The sequence below is a fragment of the Panthera uncia genome, chromosome D4 (genome assembly GCF_023721935.1).
Source record: "Panthera uncia isolate 11264 chromosome D4, Puncia_PCG_1.0, whole genome shotgun sequence".
In the NCBI taxonomy this organism is placed as follows: Eukaryota; Metazoa; Chordata; class Mammalia; order Carnivora; family Felidae; genus Panthera; species Panthera uncia.
In genome coordinates, this window is record NC_064807.1 from 8,297,611 (window position 1) to 8,315,048 (window position 17,438).

At 42.4% G+C, this 17,438-nt stretch overlaps 1 protein-coding gene across 3 annotated transcripts in view; it reads left to right on the top strand.

Annotated features, from left to right (window-relative positions):
• Positions 1 to 17,438, top strand: part of LOC125924495 (histone-arginine methyltransferase CARM1-like) — a 278,914-nt gene that overhangs the window by 195,523 nt on the left and 65,953 nt on the right. For all 3 annotated transcript variants that reach the window (XM_049633044.1, XM_049633052.1, XM_049633061.1), the window contains exons 6-7: positions 5,382 to 5,559; positions 10,506 to 10,596. In XM_049633044.1, the coding sequence (XP_049489001.1) occupies positions 5,382 to 5,559; positions 10,506 to 10,596 (269 nt within the window). The remainder of the gene's footprint in view (positions 1 to 5,381; positions 5,560 to 10,505; positions 10,597 to 17,438) is intronic.

Below are 17,438 nucleotides of genomic sequence, written 5' to 3' on the forward strand. Positions count from 1 at the left end.
ATTCATTTTTCAGAGACAGTGAGACAAAGCATGAGTGGGGGAGGGGCAGAGAGAGAGGGAGACACAGAATCCGAAGCAGGCTCCAGGCTCTGAGCCATCAGCACAGAGCCCGATGCGAGGCTCGAACTCACGAAAGATGAGATCATGACCTGAGCCGAAGCCGGCTGCTCAACCGACTCAGCCACCCAGGCGCTCCTATTCTCATTTTACACGTGAGTGAAAGGACTTCCAAGAAACTATGTGTCTTGGCCAAAGTCTTAGAGCTACTAAGTGGAGAATCTGACAGTAGCACCCAAGTCTTTCACCTCCAAAACGCTTGATTTTTCCACCTCTTTGAGACAGGATACAATTCAATACTGTATGGTATTGTGTGGTATAGCTTCTAAGACTAACTAAGCTTCCGAACTGCACAGGCATAAATAAACAACACCTTTTAATGCCTGTAGCTCAATGAAAAACCTCCCAAGCGAGATAAGAACTTCACCAAGTGAAATTATTACCATGATCTATCTTGGAAATCGCTGTGATACTAAAAGGGTGAATTCTACTGCTGCCACTACCTAAAGTGTGTGCGTGTGTATGTGTGTGTGTGTGTGCATGTGTGGGCACAATTTAAGCAGCCGATACAAGTGACAGAACTATTGAAGGGTTTTTGAAACCCAGTGTAATTGCAAGGAAACAAGATCCAAACAAAGATGTAATGTGGGTTTGCTCGTACCTTGATGGTGTCCGGAGGGTAGAGCCCTTATTGGAACCTCCCTCTATTCTGAACTCTCAGAGAAGGACCAGGTCCCATAGGGAGAATCTGTGCAGCAGTGAACATGGTGGATGATGGAGCCTTCCTCTGGATTAGTAGCCTTCTCCAGCTCTTGGGGAGATGCATTAAAGTTCCTTTTTCCTGTAAAGGATAGTGCTACAAAGTTTCGGCTTTGGAAGAAGGGTGTGTGAGAAGACAGGCTAACACAAGATTTTCTGTACTGAGAGTGTTGTAAACCAAAGGTGAAGGAAAACAGCAACATTGACTCAAAGTCTTATATCCAGAATTAGCTATTCTCTTGTCTTAGAGCTATTATTGGTTGGATTTGTGTCCTGTTTTCAAATACCTTTGTCAACAAATTGTATTCAGATTTAGAATTACCAAATAAACTATTTTCATTGTTTCCTCATTATTGATCTGCAGGAGATAAATAAATGTCCAGTGTGAAAAAAGAACTGCAAAGCATCCAAATAAGTTTGGGTGTCTTTGATTTAACCAAGCCAAACAGTTTTCTTTCCTGCAAAATTCTTCAAAGCAATTGATATTGCTAAGGATATCTCTGATTTTGTAAGAGGGATATATATTATAAAGAAGTTCCAAAGTTATTTGATCATGAAGCTCTTATGTTCGTGGACTCCAGGAATATATTTGGGGGGAAATTGGGCTTTCTTCTAATCATAAAATGTTAGAACTAGAAGGAGCCTTAGATCAACTCGTTTTAAATTTTAATTTTGCAAGGAGGGAAACCAGAATTTATGGGCTTTAGTGACTTGCCCGAGATCACACAGCTCTTTGGCAGTAAAGGTAGGGCTAGAATTCATATCTTCAGATTCCTGATCTAGTGTTCTTTGAATTGAATGAAATTAAATGAAGTCACATGATACAGTGACCTACCGGCAGGCCTTTTTTCCTACTTCATAATGCGGTATTCCCTTCTTTACCAGTGAGAATAATGAGACTCAAACTTATTTCCTATGAATCCCAAATTGCGCTTTTGACAGCTCATAAAATCCTCCCTCCAAAGCCTTATTATATCTCAGATGTTCCTAAGGGGTCAATGGTCCAGGATTATTCTCTGTAAATTCTCCATAGAGAATAATATCATGCTCACTTGGATATCCTATCACATTGGTCTCTCTAGCAAAACTTAGAAAGCTCCCCTTCTAGCATTCTGACCCAAGTTGACGAGGCAGTTTTATACACTACCTTGTGCAAAGTCTCATACCCCATAGGCAGAATTTAGAAAGGGCTTAAAATCCAGAAGTGGAATCCCTTTGTGGCAGGCAGAGGGGCAGAGTGTGTATCAGAAACCTTTAAAATTGCCACGTTCTTCTCACCGAACTCCACACCCGAAAAACAAATAACCCAGTGAAGAAATGGGCAGAAGACATGAATAGACACTTCTCTAAAGAAGACATCCGGATGGCCAACAGGCGCATGAAAAGATGCTCAACGTCGCTCCTTATCAGGGAAATACAAATCAAAACCACACTCAGATATCACCTCACGCCAGTCAGAGTGGCCAAAATGAACAAATCAGGAGACTATAGATGCTGGAGAGGATGTGGAGAAACGGGAACCCTCTTGCACTGTTGGTGGGAATGCAAATTGGTGCAGCCGCTTTGGAAAGCAGTGTGGAGGTTCCTCAGAAAATTAAAAATAGACCTACCCTATGACCCAGCAATAGCACTGCTAGGAATTTACCCAAGGGATACAGGAGTACTGGTGCATAGGGGCACTTGTACCCCAATGTTTAGAGCAGCACTCTCAACAATAGCCAAATGATGGAAAGAGCCTAAATGTCCATCAACTGATGAATGGATAAAGAAATTGTGGTTTATATACACAATGGAGTACTACGTGGCAATGAGAAAGAATGAAATATGGCCATTTGTAGCAACGTAGATGGAACTGGAGAGTGTGATGCTAAGTGAAATAAGCCATACAGAGAAAGACAGATACCATATGTTTTCACTCTTATGTGGATCCTGAGAAACGTAACAGAAACCCATGGGGGAGGGTAAGGAATAAAAAAAAAAAGACGTTAGAGAGGGAGAGATCCAAAACATAAGAGACTCTTAAAAACTGAGAACAAACTGAGGGTTGATGGGGGGGAGGGGAGGAGGGTGGGTGATGGGTATTGAGGAGGGCACCTGTTGGGATGAGCACTGGGTGTTGTATGGAAACCAATTTGACAATAAATTTCATATTAAAATAATAATAATAATAATAATAATAATATAAAATTGCCGTGTTCTTTAAATGCGCCAGAAGCAGTGGGAAGTATTTGTTATTATTTGTTCTTATTTGTTCAAACGCTGTTATAACGATGAAAAATGTGCCGTAACCTCAATGTCCGATAACTTGGGGTTGGTTAAATGAATCAGAGTATTTTTTGAAATACTATACAACCAGTAGAAATGGTGTTGTAGAAAACTTCATGGAATGGTGTTTAAAACAGAACTTCCTGACAGGTAGGCCAGGACGGATATAGTGATGCCCTTTGTCCCCATGGGAGCTAGTCAGGTTCTAGTGCAACCTGAGCCCTCAGCTCAAATATCTCAAGGTGCCAAACAAAATATTTTACATTTTCATAAACAGAGAGACACTCACATGTCTGCTGAGGGATATACTTTGCCTACATCTGGATATGACAATACAAACGGTCTTTATTTTCATGTTTTTGCTCACCTGCGTTTCTCTTTTTTAATGCATAGTACTCTTTAACAAAAATAATGTGACAGTAGTAATTTTAAAACTTACACAGCCTTTAATATACTTTATCTTGTTTTATCCTCAAGCCGGCCTGTGAGATAGGCACTACTATTATTCTTTTTACTATATAAATGCTATTTTTAAATTCCATATTTGAAGCTATTAAGAACCGAACAAGTTGATGCAGGCAGAAAGGAAAAGGTGGAAATGAGATATTTCTGAAAGGTAGACATAAGAGAACACAGTTACTAATTGTCTGTGGGAAGCAGCTAGGCCCCCAGGATGTTGAAGATTATTGTATTCGTGAACAAAAGAGAATCAAGGAAATACAAGATTATATAGAAGTTTTAAGAAAGTCTAGAGGAAGCCGAGAAGAGCAGGGCACCAAAAGCCTTAACCTTTAGGCTTTGTCTCTACAGGGAAAAATCCCATGAGCCCCATGACCTGGACTTCCACATGTATCATCCATGATAAAATGGAATTCCAAGAGTCCTTGTGGATGGATAAATGTCGACAGCGGGTGACACATTCATAGTTTTCTTCATTGTTTTTCCAGATCAGAGATTAATTTATTCCATCTTTAAAAAAAAAAAAAGTTTAAGTAGGGGCTCCTGGGTGGCTCAGGCAGTTGAATGTCCAACTTCAGCTCAGGTCGTGATCTCACGGGTTCATGAGTTTGAGCCCCGCGTCGGGCTGTGTGTTGACAGCTCAGAGCCTGGAGCCTGCTTTGGATTCTGTGTCTCCCTCTCTCATTGCTGCTTACCCGCTCATGCTCTGTCTCTATCTCCTTGAAAAATAAATAAACATTAAAAAAAAAAAAGTTTAAGTAGAAAAGACTTTTAATAAGTTTACGGGGCATGTGTTGGTAAGCAGCACCCTAGAAGGACTGTCTCGAGGTAAAGGTTACCCTAGCTATGTGACGAAGTAATCAGAAATGGAACAAATGTAATGGAATCATGACGAACACATGGTGTGCCACATTCATGACAAAGAAAGGGATCAGGTTGTGAAAATACAAAATGGAAGTTGTCTGTGCATAAACACAACGAGCAAAGATCTAAGAGTCTCGGAGAGCCACAACTCCAAAAGGAATGTGCTGTCTACATTTATGCTTGTGCATATAAGATGTTTATTAGGAAATGTATTTTTCAGGCAGTAGAAAGACATAAATGTAATAATGCAAGTTCTTTGACATATTTGGCATTAAGAAGAAATACATTAGAAATATAATAAATACAGATCTCTTCAAGGTCCCACTTTGAAGAGAACTCAAAGTTATTAAACAGAATACAGAAGACATCAAAGAAAAATGAGTACATAACTGTAAAATGTGCTTCTGCAGAAAGGGCAAGAATGTGCTCTTACTTATTTTTGGAATCCAAAGGCCAAAGGATAATTTAATGAGCGTCAGGATCATTAATTTGTGCAAGATTCTTGTAAAGAGCTCTTTGGCATCTTTACTGAAGGCAGAATGATGGAAAATAAGCTGAAACCATGAACAAAAAAACAATCCCCTCAAAAGTACAGGCGCATATGAATATACACATACACAGACAACACCCCCACACACCTTCATGCACACACACACGTGTACATGTGTGTAAAGAGTCCGGAGAGGGGTATACATCAAACTCTCCATAGTTAGTATTTGCATGTGGCACAATTACAGGTGTCTTTATTTGTGTCATATCTGTGTCTTCTCACAGTAAACACGAACTATTTGTACATTAAGAAAAACAAGTTTGTTTTTATTCAAGGGTTTATAGAAACAAACATGTCTCTTCCCTCTCATCCCTATCACGGTGTCAACCCTTAATCTGTAGACCTTCTTTTTTTTTTTTTTTTTTTTTTTGTAAGACCCTGTATAACATCAGTACTGGCACCTAGCACCCTGTCTTGTCTTTTTCAGATGCTGGTGAAAAATAACCACCTTTCAGACAAGATCATTGTTTTGCCAGGGAAAATCGAAGACATCTCTCTTCCCGAAGCCATCGATGTGATCGTGTCCGAACCGATGGGGTACATGCTGTTTAATGAAAGGATGTTGGAGAGTTACCTTCATTCCAAAAAGTGGCTAAAAGCAAATGGTGAGTTGGCCAATTCCCGATTCAGAAGATAAGCTAACTCTTCCGTAAAACTTTACCATCCTCTCCCCCGCCCCATATTTAATTTTGGGCAGAAAGGAGGGAAGGGCATTTCTATGATAGCAGTTTTTAAATTTTTCTCATCTTAATCTTCCATAAGAAATAAGCTAGTCCCCAGCCATAAAGCCACAGAGGGTAGTGTGCTACACAGTATTAAATAGGGGTAGAGAGGACCAGTTCCGAGCTATGTATTTGTGTCCTGTTTCTATCACTTTCTTCATTAAGGAACTTGGCCGGACACTTGACCTTTTGACTTTGGTTTTGTCATCTGTATATTAAAAATAATCTCTAAAAAAAACTTTCTATGGGCGCCTGGGTGGCTCAGTCAGTTGGGCGTCCGTCTTCGGCTCAGGTCATGATCTCACAGGTTCATAAATTCAAGCCCTGCGTTGGGCTCTGTGCTGACAGCTCAGAGCCTGGAGCCTGCTTTGGATTCTGTGACTCCCACTCTCTCTTCCCTCCCTGGCTTGTACTCTGTCTCTCTTTCCCTGTGATCAGTACTGAGATGATAAAATAAAATCCCGCATTCTTTTTGTGCTTACCAGGTATCTACATGTGCTAAGCAATGTGCATAAATTCATTTATGAGGATCTTACCAAGTGTGAAGGTTGGAGGTTTTTAATTTATTTGAAAGGTCAGCACTGAGGTTCTTGGTGATTTTACGGTCCTCCCCCATGGGGTGTTTGGCAACGTCTGGAGACCTTTTGGTTTGTCAACAACTCGGGGAGGGGAGCTACTGGCATCTGGTAGGACAGGCCAGGTGGGTTGCTCAATGTCCTTCAGAGTATAGGACCGCCTACCCCCCCATAAAGAGCTCTCCGGCCCCAAACATCAGCAATACCAAGACTGAGACCGGCCCCCATTTATGAAGAGAAAATGGAAGCTCCGTGGGAGCAAACAACATGACAAGGACACCCTCTACTGAATGACAGAGCCGGGGTTCGAGCTCAGGTCGGTCTGACCCTGAAGCCCACACTCAGGACTCCTGCATGTGCCCTAACTTTCCTCTCTACTGGAGAGAGTAGACACACTTCCACAGAATGTCTTTTTTCAAATAGAGCATGGGAAGTGACCAGCCAGTTTTAAAAGTGGCTGTTACACTTTAAAAGTGGCCCATTACACTTCGAGCACCTTACCAGTGCCGTGGCTCCCTGCCTTGACATCCAGTGAAGACAAAATAGTGACAGCCACCGGCACGGTTCTTACTCCCAGTTAGGCAGTAGATGCATTCCAAGTGTATGCATGGTGTTTTTTTTTAATCTTTTTTTAATGTTTATTTTTTGAGAGAGAGAGGGAGACAGAGCACAAGTGGGGGAGGGCCAGAGAGAGAGGGAGACAGAGAATCCAAAGCAAGCTCCAGGCTCCGAGCTGTCAGCACAGAGCCCGACGTGGGGCTCTAACTCACAAACCGTGAGATCATGCCCTGAGCTGGTCAGACGCTTAACCGACTGAGCCACCCAGGTGCCCCCAAGTGTTATGTTAAGTTAAAGCCTGAGGCTCCTCTATAATTTCCTGCGTGGTTCAAAATGTAGGGACTCTGAGATAGGCACTTAAAAAAGAAACTCCTACAAAAATAAATGAGTAAAAAGGTAAAGTATACCTGATGTCACAAACTTCATTAACATGCTTGTTGTGTAAACAGCCCAGGAAGGTCTCATAAGCCTGATGTTTACGTGACAAAACTGAATTGTGGAAATGCATGTAAAGGAACAGGCTGCTTGGATTTCTTACTCAGTGCCCTTCAGAAAGAATTCTTACATTTTTTTTTTCTGGATTTCTTTTCACATGGCTGAGTACTTGCCACTGGAGACATTGTGAACATGGTAAATTCACCTGCATCTGTTGAGTCCCTCCAGGCCAAGTATCTAGACCTAATATCGGGGTATTCTTTCCCCCCAGATATTTGTAATGTATATGACTAGGCTGTATATCTTCAACTAGACAAGTAAACATGAATACCGACTTGATCTTCCTTTTAACCCATATGTTCCTGAAGGAAGATTGGTTTTTTCCTAATTATTTCTATTCTCTGTGAAAATAAGGCATAACTTACAACATCAAATAATGTTAAAAAGACTTCTAATAGATAGGAACCCTCTGCCTCACCTCCTCCTGTCCTCACATTTCCCCCACCGAAGGCTATCCCTTTCAGCCACATCCGCTATTTCTTCCATGATGTACCTATATATTTCGACGTAAAAGTAAATTTCGATGTAAAAGTGTATATATTGCTATTTTTGTCACTCTCTGGTTGAGAAGTTCACTCCCCCTGCTTCCCTCCCCCATCTTGTCAATATATTTATACAGGTCCTGAATCCCTTTTCCAAACCCTTGAGGCCAGATGTGTTTCAGAATTCAGAATCTGGAGGACTCGGGACTGGTAATACGGTCATATTACCATGGATTACTTAAATCTCCAGTGGGGCCTGAGGCAAGGCTCCATAATGAAACATGTTACATTTCTGCCACAAAACATGGGAATGTGGCTACCAAGTGTGATAAATGAAGGCTGTAAATAAACTCACATAGGCTCAGGTCAGGGTTTGCTGTCAGATGATGTTGCTGCAAACGTACGAAGCTCGGTTGCTTCACAGAGCTTTTTTTTGGATTTCACAATTTAATATAAAGAAATATAGACCGAGATCATCATTTGGCGAGATCAGTAATGGACGTTTATATTATGATGACAACGCAAATATCGTTCCGCGCTGAGTCAAGGGGTATAGTGGGTGCATTTTTATTTTCTCATGAAATCTTCTGTTTTTCTTGGAGTTATTTTTTCATTAGCTTGGGTTTTTTTTTATAAGCTCATGGCTAATTGTTTCCATGCTCCAAGAGGTCAGACAGATCCTCTCAATATGCGGTCTGTGGAGGCCTTCCTTCCGTGGCTCCTCTGTCTTTCTCTCCTACACGGGACATGCTTGTTCCCAGTCCTCTTGCGTGCTTTCCATCATTATTCTTCTGTCTTCTTTCTTGGGGTACACCGTCATTTCAGCAAAGAGTATCCTCTAACAGCTTTTGGAGAAAAGGTATTTGAGAAGTTACTTTTCATTAACCCCTTGGATTATCATTTTGCAGGGTAGGGAATGTGAACTTGGGCACAATTTTTACTCAGTATTTTATATTTTATTTATTTTTGAGACAGAGAGAGAGAGAGACAGAGCACAAGTGGGAGAGAGGCAGAGAGAGAGGGAGACACAGAATCTGAAGCAGGCTCCACGCTCCGAGCTGTCAGCACAGAGCCCCGCGTGGGGCTTGAACTCACAAACCGTGAGTCGGATGCTTGACCGACTTAGCCACCCAGGTGCCCCTTTACTCAGTATTTTGAAGACATCTCTTTTTGGTTTCTGGTTTCCAATACTGCTACTCAGAGCTCCCATAGCCTTCTGACTCCTGATCCTTTAGAGGGACATAGTTTCCCCCCCTGGATGCTTTTAGTATCTTGCTTTCTCTCTAGCCTTTCTAGTTTTTTCAGTTCTCGTATTGGTCATGGAGTGAAGATGTTTAATCAGAAGACTCATTTTCCTCAACTCTAAGGATTGTTCTTATATTTTTACCTTTGATGATCTCTCCCCCTCCATTGTATATCTTTGAAATTCCCGTTAGGCTCAAGGCTCAGAGCATCTCTAAAGCTTCCCAGGTTTATACAAGTAGGGATACATATTGCTTTTCTAAGGTTGTTTAACCTCCTTTTGTCTTGAAATTGAAAACCCACTAAGAAGTCATTACTGTTTTGACACCAGTGCATGAGATTTAGGTGGAGACATGTGGATGATGTAACAATGGAGGTTTTTCTCTGGCCACCTCTGAAAATACCCTAAATAAAACAATCTGTTCTATTTTCACAGACATTGACGGGAGCGTAGTTAAAATATGGGCCATTGACTGAAGATGAGACTCCATATCGGGATTTTTCCCTTCTACTTATTAGCTCTGTGATTGTGGCTGAGTCGCTTAAATTTCCCTGTTCCTTGCTTTTCTCATTTATAAAATGGGCCTAATAATAGAGCCGACTTTCTATTGTTAGGAGAATTAAATGAACTAATACTTGGAAAACCCATAAAAAAAAATTCATGGCAGAGTTGACATAATCTAGCAATTTTAGGCATTATTTTTGTGACCGTATCTCCAATTTCTAAGACGATCCTCACTTCTGAAATGGGGTTAGTCGCTCATCTTTCTTTGGTGCGCAGTTTCCTAAGTGACTGTGAAAAAGGGTCTCCCTAAAAATGACAAGAATAATAATGCTGATCACTGTGTCTGCCTGTCCAGAAAGGCCCGACTTCAGGCATGCATTCTAGGTGTTTGCCCACGAAAGAATCTGCCTTTCCCAAGGTGTCTGTACGTATCAGGAACAAAACACGTGAGTGGGTGTCCCAGCAAGGAGGGTGGTGAACCTCCAGAGAAGCCGAGCTTCTAGAAACACTTAAAAAGATAATCAGCACGATTATACAGGGACAAAGGCTGAGAATGGAAATAATAATGTGATGGAACGATGGGAACGTAAATTATTTTCAAAGCTGTTTTTACAACAATAAGATTTTTAAAGTGAAGGAAGGGCACGGAATTCGCAGCACAGGACGTATAGGGAGGAGAAAGCCAAAAGCAGAGAAGGCAGTAGGCCAGGTTCGATGTCTCACCTAATTCCCCATAAGCTTTGATTGCAGCATAGCTTTGTGACTTGCATTAGTATTCCCTTCTTATATTTCCTCCAGTCTTCTGCCTAATTTTTTTTTTATCCTTGCTTCGAGGCAAGATTAGTTTTCAGCCTCTTGTGTAATAACTGAAATAGAATGAAAGAATATGTTGGTCAAGTGGCAGGTGGGTGTACCCTTCTCTCAGAAGGCTGTGGAAGTCAACGTCTGGGTCTTTTGTCTTTTGCTCTTTAGGAATGATGTTCCCGACCTTCAGCGACATCCACTTGGCCCCCTTTTCTGACGAACAGCTCTACATGGAACACTACTCCAGAGCCAACTTTTGGTAATGTTCTGTTCTCTCTTCCATTCCTTTTCCCTTAGAGTAAGCCAGAGTTTGGCATTTTGGGTTACCCAGTTGGCGGGGGGGGGGGGGGTTGGGGGGCAAGGAGAGGGGTGCTGTGCATGCATAGGATGTTTAACAGCACCCTTGGCCTCTACCTACTAGTTGCCAGGAATGCCTTTCCCCCCGTTGTGAAGCCAAAAATGTCTGTCCAGACATTGCCAGATGTCCCTGGCAGGGGAAGCGGGGCACAGAATCATCCCCTGTTGAGAATCACTGGAGTAGACAAACCAGGGAGCTGCTTACGCACTGTCACCCATCCAGAAGACCACCTGTTGCTGGAATGATAGCATCCTCCCCCTGCCTGCTGGCCGTTTCTCCCCACTGAACACCATCCACTCCTTGGGCTCAGAGCTATGGCTTCCGTTGGAACGCACCTCGCGGTCAGAGGGCGTGGGAATCAGTACCTCTTGATGTACATGAGTCGATCAAAACTTTTTTCTGGAGTTTTCGCACTAGTTGGCTATTGGCTTTTGGACGGTTCGTTTTCTCTCTTGAGACCTGGTTTCTTTGCTTGTAAAACGAGAACCAAGACAAAGCCACTGCCGATTCTAAACCGCCGTTCTTGCTGGCATTCTTTTTTGAGAACTGGTTTTTACAAGGAGAATGATGATATCGGACCCACGGGAGGGAGAAACAGAACAGATACCCTCCGAGTGGGAATGCTGGGTGTGTAGGAGGACAGGCATGTACTGGCATATGGAAGCGGATGGATGCTAAAATTTAAGCTTTGAGTTCCAGCTGATGTACGCAGAGCCTTCCAACACAGAGATATATCCACAGTTGATTTCCGGGTTTTTGTTTTTTTTTTTTTTTCTCTTTGCAATCCTCTCTCTTGGTGAAGAAGCAGCAGATAGGAGGCACTTTGGTTTCCCAGGTTACCAGCTCTTTGAGGAGTAGGGTCAACGGGCTGAAATTCTTCCTTTCTCTCTGATTTTTTTTTCTTGCAAAATAGGCTTTCCTAGCACAGACTTGCACTTCGTGGTTTTGGCTCAATCTGTACCTTTGAAGCTCCAAGCCACATACTTCCCAATGGGGGTGAGTGGCTTCTTGGAGCATGGCGGGGAAGACCCTAATTATGATCTTTGTTCTTTGGGCTCCTGCCGACCCTCAATGTTTATATTTTAAATATAAGCCTCCTGAGTGGGTGAAGAGGTTGGAGAGGCAGGAATTTCAGGTAACAGAAGAGACCAGACTCCTGCCCCCGGTGGGGCCGCGGGGTAGCGCGTTGTCCTGGTAGCCTCGTGTGCCTTCCCACCTATTACCACCTGCCGCCAGCTTAGCTCCCTGCGAATGAATGGTAATGATCACAGCGGATTGGCCAGGCTCACCAGCAGCATACAAACATACTGCTATTTATTCCATCTAAAAAGAAAAAAAAGAACCTTTTTTCTGTCTCACTTCCCCAGTTAGCCACCACCCATCTCTCTGAGTCCCTCTGCAGCCAGATTCCTCAAAAAGCGGCGTCTCTCCTTCCAGTCTCCAACTCTTTCCTTCAGTTTCTCTCTTAAGACGTTCCTCCATGGCCACTCTTACCAAGGTCGCCGGTCTGCTGACCTCCACGTGGCTACATCCAGTGATCAGACCTCACCTGTCAGCTTATTTAACCCACGCCAGCATTTGAGCAGCGTTTGAAACGCCCAAAACCGCCTTTTTATTTCTCTCCTGCCTCACTGGTCGCTTTCTCAACCAGTCCTCCTCTGGTTCTTACCTGTCTCCTTCACCTGCTGACATTGGAGTGCCCCAGGACACAGTCTTGGACCTCTTCTTCGTCCACAGTTACTGTCTTGGCAAACTCACCCATTCCCGTAGCTTCAGATAGCATCTGTACACTCCTGATTCCCAAGTGTATCTCCTGAGCTCAGACATGTCCTTGAAACTCCATATTGTTATAGCCAGCTGCCCCCTGCGCATCTCCCCTTACAGAGATGTACCATCCAAACTCAACTCGTCTCCCCCACTTCCCCTCAAAATCTGCACCGGTCATGGTCTTTCCGTCTCAGCCGATGATAACGTTGTCCTCCCAATCATTCAGACCCCAAACCTTGAAGGCTTCTCTTTCTTTGTCACCATATCTAAACCATTGAGAAATTCTGTTGGTTCTACTTTTGAATTATACCCAGGATCCTGTCCAGTCTCAACTATATTCACTCTTCCCCTTTGTTCCCAACACTGTCCTCTCTCATCTCCATTACTGTGACAGCTTCTTAACCTGTCTATTCCCAGCATTTCCAAAGCCTTCTGGTAAATTCTGTCCAGTCAGGTTCCTCATTTCCCAGGACCACGTTCATTCAGCTCCCACCACACAGGCTTCCTTGCTGATTTTCAGACACATCCAACCACCTTGGAGCCCTTGCATTTGCTTATCCTCTTATGTGGAATACTTTTCCCCCACTATTCACGTGGCTAATTCCTGCACCTCCATAAAGTCTGTCAAAATGTCAGCTATCCTGGGCATCCTATAAAATGGCGGCCACAGCACTCCCTATCCCACTCTTCCTGCTTTGTTTTTCCTGTTTTTCCTCTAGCACTTATCACCTCCAAAAAGAACTATAATTCCTTTATTTGTTATTGTTTACTGTCTCCATCCTTCCTGATAAAATGTAAGCCCTGCAGAAGACCAAATTCTGTCATTTTTCACTCTTGTATCCCAAACACCCTACATTTCAAGTGCCTGTCACATGGTAGGTCCTGAATAAATATTTTTGAATGAGTAAAAACTCCAGTAATCTCAGGTGAGTGTGCAAATAATTACTATTAAATTTTAGTTCTCTCTTCAATTTCTCTATTAAAAAAAATAATACCATGAATATCATTTTACAGCTTTTTTACTGTTTAAAATTTTATTTTTTATTTTTATTTAGTTTTGATTTCAGGACCTTGTTGACTTGTTCTCAAATTTTCTCAATATTCTCTTGCTGCAGAGTATTTCTTTTGTTACTATATCATAATTTATCAACTCAAGCTATCCAATGTTGGATATTAAATTATTATTATTTTTTAATCTTTATTTTTGAGAGAGAGAGAGAGAGAGAGAGAGAGAGAGCAAGCAGGGGAGGGGCAGAAAGAAGAGAGGGGACAGAGGATCCGAAGCAGGCTCTGCATGGAGAGCAGCGATCCCAGTGCGGACTTCAAACTCATGAACCGTGAGATCATGACCTGAGCTGAAGTCAGATGCTTAAGCAACTGAGCCACCCAGGTGCCCCTGGATATTAAACTATTTTAATTGCTAATTTAATCCTATAAACTTTATAAGAAACAACACTAAGGAGGCTGTCTGCATGGCTCAGTAGGTTGAGTGTCCCAACTCTTGATTTCAGCTTGGATCCTGATCTCACAGTTGGTGGGATCAAGTCTCATGTCAGGCTCCATGCTAAGCCTGGAGCTTTCTTGAAATTCTCTCTCTCTGTCTCTTTCTGCCCCTCTCACCACTTACAAATTCTCTCTCTCTCTCTCTCTCTCTCTCTCAAACAAAAACAAAAAAGCAACACTAAGGTATTATTTCTATATTCTACAAGAATATAGAATTTTATAGAATTCTGTATCTTAAATTCTATAAGAAACAATACTACAGTGAACATCCTTTTATAGAAATCTTGGTTTGCATTCTGATTATTTCCTTACAATAAATTGCTAGAAGCAGAATTACTGGACCAAAAGGTGTGAAGAAGGATCTTTAAAAAAATTATTCTTATATATTGCCAAATTGCCCTGTAGAAAAAGTTTTACCAATTAACACTTCCACCAGGGGTATATGAGAATGTCTGCTGAGTCTTGCCCATACGGGCTATGTTTTTTTAAATGCCAATTTGATTTGAAAAAAAAAATGGTGGCCAGTTTATTTTTAATCTGTATGTCTTTGATAGCTAGTGCATTTGAACAGTTTTATTTTTAGTCAACAAACACGAAAAAAATGTTTAAAAAAATATCTAGTTAACAAAATTCCCAGCCTTCACTCTCCTTCTAATTCCCCTCCCTCTATGAAGAGGTTTCTGCATTAGGGTGACTTGGATGAGGCCCTCTGGTTGCACTTGTGCAGGGAAATGGGTGGTGAAAGGGTGTGCAGTTGCCATTACAAGAGGTATAAAAGTGAGGGGCACCGGGGTGGCTCTGTCAGTTGAGTGCTCGACTTAGGCTCAGGTCATGATCTCATGGTTCGTGAGTTTGAGCCCCACGTTGGGCTCAGTGCTGACAGCTCAGCGCCTGGAGCCTGCTTGGGATTCTGTGTCTCCCTCCCCCTCTGTCCCTCCCCCACTCACTGGTGCACACACACGCGCTCTCTTTCTCTCTCTCTCTCAAAAATAAATAAAAACATTTTAAAATTTTTTTTAAAAATTAAAAAACGAGAGGGATGACCATGAAAGTGCTGGCTGAGAGGAGGAAAAGCAATGAAAAAAAGTGATTTAGATATATTCTGGGGAAGGGAGCTGAGAAACTGAGGAATAGCAGGCCGAATAAATAAGATCATCAGGTGTAATCAGTGATCGGTCCTCACCGATTTTCTCATCAATCAGTACTTGGCACCATTGAGTCTTCACTTCTGGAGCCTAAGTCTGGTTTTCCTCCTTCATTATTGGCCCCAACTTGGTCTCCTTGTTGATTCTTCCTTATGACCCAAGTCTTCAGGGTTGGATTGATTCCAAGTTGGCTCTTACCGTCTTCTCCTTTCAGTCTCTATTCCCCTCCGTACCGATCTCATTCCATCTCCTGGCTGTAAATACGGTCTTTATGCCAGAAACTTCTGTAGTGGGTACTCCAGCCCACACCTCTCCCTGGAACCATAGACTTTAAGTGTCCAACCGGCTAGTGACAAGTCTGTGTGGATGTCTCTTGGGCATCTTAAATTTAACACGTCCAAAGGCAAGCTGCTGACCCTTGTCACCATCCCCCTGCTCACCACTGCAAAACAAAAAGACAACAAGCCAAACAAAACACCCTGCTTCTGATATAGCCTTGCAATAGCCTTCCAACTTGCTTCCTCTTCTTCCTTGATGACACATAATTCAGGTCATAGTCTTCCTCAGCTCAGAACCTCCAGTGGCTTCCCACCTTCTGCACTGTAAAAGCCAAACTTCTCCCTGTGGTTGATAAGACCCTCCAGGATCTAGTGCCACCCTGCTCCCCTTGTGATGTGGTTTCTTACCACTCCTTTCTTATCCTCTGGGTCTTCAGTGACTGCTCTCCTTGCCTCTCCATGGACATACCAGGCTTGCCGCCACCTCACTGGCCTCTGCCAGAAATGCAGATGGCCCCATGGCTTGCTCTCATCTTCTTCAGGTCTTAGCTCACACGCCATCTTCCCAGGAGACCTGCTCTTAATTATAAATTACAATCTCTTCCCTCCTGGAAGCCCGTATCTCACTTCTCACTTCGTTTTCCCCCACTTCACTTATTATCATCTGCTGTATTATATGTTTTTACTTATTTATTTAATGTATTGTCTGCAGGTTCCATAATAGTGGCTATTTGTTTCGCGCTGTTCCGCATCATCTAATCTAGCTAGTAGTTGTTCAGTATTCATTTATTAACTGGAAGATAAATGCATTGGCGTAAGAATTCCTTACATATTAAGGGTATTAAGACTTTGTTGTATTTTCTTCAGAATTTTTAATTTGCCTTGTAACCATCTTTGTGATGGTTTTCACCACAGAAGAAGTTAAAATATTTTTGGGTAGCTAGATCGACCAGTGTATTCTTTGGTAGTTTCTTTCTCTTCCTTTATTTGGAAAAGGGCTTCCCCACCGTAAGATTAGTATTAACTTCTATTTCTTTCATGTTTTCACTTTTTCCATTTAACATTTTTTAATTTTTATGTTTAACTCTAAAATTCATTGTAGTTTAAGTATGTGGTAAGCATAGAATTTTATCCTTTCTAAATAACCAATTATGAGGCTCTCTCAGTAGACAAGCATACTACATTCTGATGTTAGTAGCAGTCACCTACAAAATTAACAACTTCCTTATTTGATCAAGACTTCTTGCCCCTTATTAATTAAGATTCTAGAAACTACCTCCTGAGAATAATCTCAGTCATAAAGAATCATCATCCCCAGCTGTAAAACTTCTTTATGTGATGTTACTACTGATATTATTTAAAATAATTGGTTCAGGGGCTTAATTTTTTTTTATTTTCATGTTTATTTCTTCTTGAGAGAGAAGAGAGAGCACAAACAGGGGAGGCACAGAGAGATACAGAGACACAGAATCCAAAGCAGGCTCCAGGCTCTGAGTTGTCAGTGCAGAGTCCGACGCAGGGCTTGATGCAGGGCTCGAACTCACGAGCTGTGAGAGCATGACCTGAGCCCAAGTCAGACACTTAACTGACTGAGCCACCCAGGTGCCCCTGTCAACTTCTAACTGTAAAACCTTACCAAGTTAATTTAATCTATCTGAGACACAGTATCGTTATTCATAAATTAAAGGTAATAATACTCCCTACCTGGGGATGGGGGCCTTTCAGAGATGGGCCCTCTACTTGTACTTTGCTATTTTGATAGCCCTTTCTTCACAGGCCGATGTGAGGGTTCTGCCAGATTCTGAAGGTCTCCCAGTTGTATATTCGGGGACTCAGAAAATAACCACAGGGTGGGTAGGAGCCCACTGGGTCTCTGTGAGATGGACTTGGCCCAAAGGTTGGAGAACATTTACCATGTGTGTGGTGGTGGTCCTTCAGCGTCATTCATTAAGAGGCTGGGCCTCTACAGCAGTCATGGACCAGTGGTCTCTAGACCCATAAGCCGTATCTGGAAATTGGACCTGGAAATTGGGTGAGGGACCTCATCTCT